The following is an 8163-nucleotide window of genomic DNA, read 5'->3' as shown; positions in this document are numbered from 1 at the left end:
GTATTTAATTACAACAGCATTAAGTTAACCTAAGGAGAAGTACACGGGAAAATGCATTACCTTGTTTGTTGGCAATTCAACCAATACCATACACTGGGGCATGTATACAGGGTTAATTAAGACTCAGCTTGTGGATATAAATATTATTAAAAAGTATCTAAGAATCGTATATCCTTACTTCACTCCCCTAATTTAAAAAAAAAAGTCATCTCAGATGATGTTGGGAAGAAGCACTGCTCACCTTCTCTTTACACTCAGGGGAAAAAAGTTCCGGGAGGCGCATGCGCCCCTCCTCCCAGCCTGGCCGGCAACAGGCTCCACAGTCACTGCCCGGACAGGCGGACTGCGAAGCCGGCAGCCGCTCAGACGTGGCACCTCTTTTGCTTGCCCAATCCCGGGCGCCCCGGCAGTCACGTGCACACGGCACCGCGCAGGCCGGGCCCTGCCCACCGCCCGCGCCTTCCCGCACCAACCGGCGAGCCCGGCAACCCAGGCTACCAAAACACCTGCGCCGGCCCGGCTGCGCCTGCGCAGTGTAGCCGGTGGGCGGGACGGCGAATGCGGCGGCCGCGGAGCTAGGCTGCCAGCGGGCTAGGAGTCGGAGTTTTGCCGAGGGGTCGGTCGCGGTCCTCTCTCAGCCGCCGGAAGTGAGCTCCGCCGCTCCTTCCGTGCGGCCGGGGTCCTCGCCCGGCACTCGGGCGCGCGGCGGTCGGCGGGGGTCCTCGGCGCGTGGCAGCCATGGACTCGGCGGCGCTGGAGCGGGACGCGGTGCAGTTCGCGCGGCTGGCGGTGCAGCGCGACCACGAGGGCCGCTACTCGGAGGCCGTGTTTTACTACAAGGTGGGCCGGGGGCGGGTCCAGGTGCCGAGGGGACGGGCGCGCTCGGCGTGGCGGTCCCCCGTCGCGCTGTCCCTCTCGCGGCGGTGGCCGGGCTGAGGGGTCAGGCCTGCCCCCGCCCCAGGGTCCGGCCAGCGGCGGGCTTGGTCGCCGCTTTGGGGTCGGTCCTGGCCGGCGAGTCCCCAGCTGACCGCTCCTGAGGGCGGCGGCAGAGCTGGACTGTCAGCTCGCAGCTTCTCACCGTCACGGATGTACACGGAAACAGTGCTCACGGAAGAACGCAGAAAGTCAATCAAAAATAAAACATCGCGTATCCTGGTATTTGACATCTACGTATCTTTGGTTTTCTACGCATGTGTGTGTGCACACCTTTTTTAAAAAAACAAACTTGGATCAGACTGTTTATACTTTTTAAAATCTGTTCTTTGCATTTGAACTTCTAAAAAATTTTGAATTTTTTTAAAGTTTCATAGTATAAACTTGTTAATGATAGATGTATAGTATTCCATTATGTGGGTGTGCCATAGTTTATTTACAAACTCTTCTGGCCATTTTATGTTCATTATGGATCTTCAGCATCATAATACCCTTATAGCTAATGCTTTACACGTTTCTTTGGTATTGCTTTTGGGTAAATTACTGGGGCCAGAAATATTAAATGAGAGTAGGAGCTCACAGTCCACCGCCTGCTCCCCAATCCTGAGCATTTGCAAACACACCCCTCCGGCTCCCCGTGCAGATAGCTGTATCCTCTTGACATTGTCATCTTTTCTTTTAGAAAGAATTTGATAATACAGAAGTCGTGATTTTTTTCCATAAATCTATATGCTGTCAATAATGTGTGGTTTGCTTTTCTCAGATTAATATTTGATTGCCTTCATTTTATAATCATATATTTAGAGACTTTGGGTGTGTTTCAGAATCATTCTTTTTGGACATTTTTTTTTTTGACAATTTCATGACGATGGTATTTCTTTAAAAGTAAAACTGTGTTTTATTAGTTTTGTGAAATAACTGACAAATGTTCATAGGTGAAAATAGTGCCATATAAAATAGCTTTTTTAAAGCAAAAGGAAGTACTGTACAGTGCCTCTTGTTTTGCTGTAGGATTACATGCATGTTGTTATGAAGAATTTCTTTTCCTTGAGAGAATCAGAAAAGTGGTTGTGTTTCTAGGAGCTATTTATGTAAACTGTATCAGATATTTAGTGTTTTCTGCCTTCATGCTGTTCTACTAGGGATTCCTTAATTGTTAATCACTTTCAAGTGTAAGCAAAATGAGCAAAATAAAGTTGGTACCAACAATTTAAAAAATTAGTTTTAATATTTACATGTACAGTTATATTTTCCTCCCCTGAAATATCTGAATTGCAGAATCTGAGGAAAACATATGTTTTCTACCCCCAATTTCCATTTGGATCAAACCTGTACTCTTCTTACTGATTTTGTAGGTTCAGGGAAACAAGTCCTGCTCCAATAACTGGATTCAAAAAGTGATGCTCAGGGCTTCCCTGGTGGCGCAGTGGTTGAGAGTCCACCTGCCAATGCAGGGGACATGGGTTCGTGCCCCAGTCCGGGAAGATCCCACATGCTGCGGAGCGGCTGGGCCCGCGAGCCATGGCCGATGAGCCTGTGCGTCCGGAGCAGTGAGAGGCCTGCGTACAGCAAAAAAAAAAAAAAGTGATGCTCAGTAGATGGCTTCTTTGGATCCAGATAACAAGGCGTGAGGTTCCTTGAAGTGCACACGCTTAGATTACTGCAGTGAAGGTCGTGGTACTTGGGAAAGTCTCTCTGTGGTTCTTGTGTGTGGTAGCATTGGTCACCCTCCTGGAATGGTGATGGCGAGAATGGAGGCTTTTCCTCGCCAGCACAGCCTAACTGGCTGAGGAAGTCATGGAATAACTGGAAGACAAATCCAGGTTTTCTTAATTAAAATAAGTTTATTTCATACAACTGAAATCTGCCTTAAAATGTGTCCCCCTTTGACAATATTTTCTGTGGAGAAAAAGATTTTCTTTCCACTGTGAGATATTTAACCTTTATAATTTCTTATAATCTTTTTTTGATATTTAATTTAATTGTATCGGGTACTATCTGTTCTAATGCTTTCGAGACTCAATTCACCTTTTCACAGTACATAATTTCAAGTCTGACCTATTGCAAAAAGAAAAAGGAAAACAGAGAACATATAAATCACAGTTATTCTAAGAAAATACTTATAATCAACCCCTTCTATTTGACTTCATAAATTTTCAACAGTAGGAGAAAGAGAGCATTGAGAACTGAAAAAAAGTAGTAAAGGAATATATCTCATTTACTTTACGAAAAAAATTACTGGTATCAAAGACATTCTTGTTTTGTCATTCATAGAAACCAATAGTTAGAAAGTGGTAAAGAAAATTCAGATTGTAATTGATCTGTTAGATTCCTTTGAATTCTTTTTTTTATTTTTAGGAAGCTGCACAAGCTTTAATTTATGCTGAGATGGCAGGATCAAGCCTAGAACATATTCAAGAAAAAATAAATGAGTATCTGGAAAGAGTGCAGGCTTTACATTCAGCAGGTTGGTAAAGGACTACTAACCATGTCACTGTATTTTTTTTCTTCTGTCGCATCACATCTTACTTTTCCCCTGTGTTTCTCTTTCCTTTTCGTTTTCATCTTTGATTCTTGATCCTCACTTGGTTGCTGCTCATTTCTTTTTTGGTAATCACATCTTTGAAAATCATAATGTGGAAATATGTGATAAATCTGTGAAGAGGGACCTTAAAGGTGATATAGTCTGATATCCTAATTTCCCAGAGGATAGAGATGAACTATCTACATTCAAACAGTGTATCATTGGCAGAGTCAGTATTAGGACCCTGTTAAAATCTGCTTTTAAACATCTGTCACGTGCCCTCTCCTGCTATTAAAATTAAATGACTCCTCCTCTTCAGTGTCTGAAGACTTCAACAGTGGGTTCACAGTCTTTACTTTATCGATATCCTCAACCTCAAGACCTTAGCTAAACTCTTGTTTTAAACCATATCTTGGAAAAGGGACATGTAAGCAGAGACCTGGAACAACCTGTAGTTATTTTTGCAAATGCTGTGAAACAAGTTCACAGGCTTAATGATCGCAGTTCTGTTAGAGGTAAGTGGTTCCTGGCGAAATCTGGTGTTCACGTGGTAGGAAAGAAAATGATCATCTATTGACATTTTGTTTTAGGAATGCATTCATGTCACTGAGGACTCTTTTTAACCCCTTTTTTTCTGTGGCTGTGTAATAAAGCCACAAGCTTAGAGGAGTCTTATTCAGCATTCTCTGATGGACTTTGTGCTACTTTCTGCCACTCATTCTGAATAGATAAGAGCAGTTACAAGCTCATAGTTAGGATAAAGTAGATTTGATTGTTGGATTTCTTATTATGACAGTCCCCTTACAGACATGGCACTTTCCTTTAAGACAGTGCCCAGAAATTGCATGCATTGAAAAGTGGACAGCCTGTGTGTCAGGGCCTCATTTAATACAAAGTTATACTGATTCATGTATTCAAAATACCATGGAATTCAGAGGCACTTCATTTTCCCAGCTAAGTAAATGAAGTTTTTAAATTTATAAATGTGATGTTTATATGATACTCAGGCACAGAATGAGACAGGCCTAATCTCTTGAAGAATGAAAACTTGCCAGTGAAACAGAAGTAAAGTTCAAAAAGGATTTTTAAAGCATAATATACATTAAATGTTTTGCCGGTTTTTTTGACCTATTTTGTTCAATAAATGGCATGTAATCTGTAGAGAATTAAATGGTTTACTTAATGATTATTTCAAACAGGAGAGTCCTTTATCAAATAAAAATCTTGTTCAGAATCCCAATTTTTAAAACAGATAAAGTCTTCTGACAGTCAAGAGACTTTGAGAGATAGCTTGACTTTAGGGTTGGGGAAAGGTAACCCAGTTTGAAATTCACCAGTGTAGTAAAAGAAACTCAAGACTTGGAATTCAAGGATCTAAGCCGAGTCCCTACCCTTCCATTGTAGCTGTGAAACCTTAGGCTCAATAGTTATTCTCAATTAGAATCGGTTTTGCCCCGCAGGAGACATTTGTCAGTGTCTGGAGAGATGTTTGGTGTTTATGCCAGGGTAGGGATGCAGTATACTACTAGCATCTGGTTGGGTAGATGGCAGGGACAGTGCAGCAGGGAAAATCCTATAATGCATAGCACCGTCCACAGCAAAGAATTATCCAGCCGAAAATGTCAGTAGTGCCAAGGCTGAAGAAGCGTTGAGCTAAATATTTTAACATTCATTTAATAAATGGGATTAATAAATACTTTAGAGAGGGGTTACCGAGGGTTACAGTTTTTAAAAGATCAGACACAATTTTGAGACAAACAAAATTTAAAACTTTTTTTTAAAAAACAGTTTTATTGAGATGTAATTCACATACCATAACATTCAACTTTTTACAGTGTACAGTTCAGTGGTTTTTAATGTATTCCCAGAGTTGTGCAACCATCACCGCTATCTAACTTCAGAACATTTTTGTCACCCTTAAAGAAACCTCTTAGCCATTAGTAGTCACTCCCCATTCCACACCCTAGGCCCTAGCAACCACTGATCTATTTTCTGTCTCCATGGATTTGCCTATTCTAGACATTTCATGTAAATGGAGTCATCAGTATGTGGTCTTTTGTGTCTGGCTTCTTTTATTTAGCATAATGTTTTCAGGGTTTATCCATTTTGTAGCATGTATCAGTGCTTCATTTCTTTTTATGGTTAATACACCATTGTATTAGTATACCACATTTTATTTATCCATTCATCGGTTGGTGGGTATTGGCTTGGTTCCACCTTTTGTCTATTATTAGTAATGCTGTCATGACCACTTGTGTCTAAGTTTTTGTGTGGACATATGTTTTCAGTTCTCTTGGATGTATGCCCACAAGTAGAACTGCTATGTCATATGGTAGCTTTATGTCTAACTTTTTGAGGAACTGCTAAACTGTTTTCCACAGTGGCTATACCACTTTACAATTCCACCAGCAATGTTCCATTTCCTTCACATCCTTATCAACACTTGTTATTTTCTGTCTTTTTTTTTATTTTAGCCATCCTAGTGGGTATAAAATGGCATCTTATTGTGGTTTTGATATGCACTTCCCTGATGGCAAATGATGTTGAGCATCTTTTCATGTGCCATTTGGCCATTGAATATCTGCTTTGGAGAGATGCCTATATGGATCCTTTGCCCATGGTATAAGTCAGGGTTCTCCAGAGAAATAGAACCAGTAGGATGTACATAAAGAGATTTATTATGAGGAATTGGCTCATGCAATTATGGAGACTAAGAAGTCCCACTATTTGCCCTCTGCAAGCTAGAGACTCAAGAAAGCCAGTGGTGTGGTTCAGTCCAAGTTCAAAGGCCTGAGAAGCAGGGGACCTGATGGTGTGAGTTCCAGTCCAAGGTCAGGAGAAGACCAATGTGTCAGCTCAAGCAGCTCTGCAGTGAGGGCAGATTCTCCCCATCTGCCTTTTGTTCTGTTCATGCCCACAGTGGATTAGATGATGCCCACCCACACTGGGGAGGGCAGTCTGCTTTCAGTGTCAATGCAAATGCTACTTTCATTCGGAAACATCCTCACAGGCTACCCAGAAATCTTGTTTAGCCAAATAGCTGGGTAACCTGTGATCCAGTCAAGTTGACACAAGTTGATGATATCATCATCACACCCATTTTAAATTGGGTTTGTCCTTTTATTGTTGAGTTGTAAGAGATCTTTATATATTCTAGATGCAGGTCTCTTATGGATATGTATCTTTATATTAAAAACAAACAGAAGCACTTATTTCAAAGAGCAGTAAAAATATAGCTTATTCTGGACCCAGATGAATAGGAAACAGCATGCATTTTATCATCAAGGCCTAGTATATTACATAATTATTGTCTATACTGAATAAAAATTTAAATTACCTTAAAACATAATTGAGTTTCTTTCGATTTAGTCTTTTCCAAGTTTCAGTTTTGTTTTTTGTGTGGAGAACTCCTATGTTTTATTTTTTAAATGAAGAAAGTGCTGGTAGGGACAGAAAGAAATTCAGGGGAAATTTTTTTAAGGATTTTTTTTTGACCTTGCTAAGCTTTTTAAATGAAGGATTATAGAGTTTTGGTAAAGAATGAATTAAAATGGTATGTTGTTCCCTGGATACATATATATGTGGCTTTCTTCCTATGCTAGTTCTTCTCTGTGGCTTTTTTTCCTATCCTAGTTCAGTCAAAGAGTGCGGATCCTTTGAAATCAAAACATCAGTTGGACTTAGAGCGTGCCCATTTCCTCGTTACACAAGCTTTTGATGAAGATGAAAAAGGGAATGTTGAAGATGCTATAGAACTGTATACAGAAGCTGTAGATCTCTGTCTGAAAACCGTATGTATAATAGCTACAAGTTAAGTTTGGTGGAATTATGCTAAGAAATTTCTCCCCTTACTAGTGAGTTTTACTTAAGAATTCCTTAAAAGAAAAAAAAAATTATCCTGTTATTATACATGTAACTAAGTTATTCCTCATTAAAAGATAATGAAGAATAGAAAATTAATAATGGACTTTAACATCTTGTTAAAAATTTGACAGTATTGAGGTTGAGTCCCTTGGCAATTGTTTTTTAAATTATAGGTACTATTTTTGACCTTTTTATACCCCTATAACTAAAATTAACTTATTATAGGAAGAATTCACCATCACAATCTGTGAATTTAAAATAAACTTCTTGGGGGAGGGATAAATTAGGAGTTTGGGATTAATAGATACACACTACTGTATTTAAAATAGATAAACAACAAAGATGTACTGTATAGCACAGGGAGCTATACCCAATATCTTGTAATAACCTATAATGGGAAGGAATCTGAAAAAGAATAGATATATATGTATAACTGAATCACTTTTCTGTATACCTGAAACTAACACAACATTGTACATACTTCAATTTTAAAAAAAAAAGGGAAAAAACGACTTTGGTCATCACACAAAAAATAAAACTTCCCCCTTTTTTTCAATTTCATACACTAAGAAATAAGTTAGTGGTTTGGGAGAGCTTTATTAATTTGCAGTGTAGAGTCTATATGTCGAGCGGTTTTTACTGCTTCCCGAGGAGCCCGGTGGGCCTGTTAGCTCTCCGGGGCATCTAGTGCGTAAGAGTAGCGCATTCACAGGGGATGTGATGTGGTAGAGAGTGGTGTTCTCAGCATTGTTCAGAGGGCCGGCTCTTTGTCCAAGGTCTTTTATTCAGAGGAACTATCTAGCCTCATTTCTGTAGGTACCTGAGACTACGGGTAAGTGCTG

At 40.3% G+C, this 8163-nt stretch overlaps 1 protein-coding gene across 3 annotated transcripts in view; it reads left to right on the top strand.

The window, feature by feature from the left end:
• Positions 1 to 272: 272 nt before the first annotated feature.
• Positions 273 to 8163, top strand: part of CAPN7 (calpain 7) — a 37833-nt gene continuing 29942 nt past the window's right edge. Inside the window, exons 1-3 of one of the 3 annotated variants that reach the window (XM_032631503.1) lie at positions 273 to 840; positions 3292 to 3400; positions 7091 to 7248. In XM_032631503.1, coding sequence (XP_032487394.1) covers positions 739 to 840; positions 3292 to 3400; positions 7091 to 7248 — 369 coding nt within the window. In that variant the 5' untranslated portion in view covers positions 273 to 738. The remainder of the gene's footprint in view (positions 841 to 3291; positions 3401 to 7090; positions 7249 to 8163) is intronic. The other 2 variants (XM_032631504.1, XM_032631502.1) reach the window with 2 other exon arrangements.

This window comes from Phocoena sinus, chromosome 4, assembly GCF_008692025.1.
Source record: "Phocoena sinus isolate mPhoSin1 chromosome 4, mPhoSin1.pri, whole genome shotgun sequence".
NCBI lineage: Eukaryota > Metazoa > Chordata > Mammalia > Artiodactyla > Phocoenidae > Phocoena > Phocoena sinus.
Note: the sequence above shows the minus strand (reverse complement) of the source record. Positions and strands in the feature narration are given on the sequence as shown.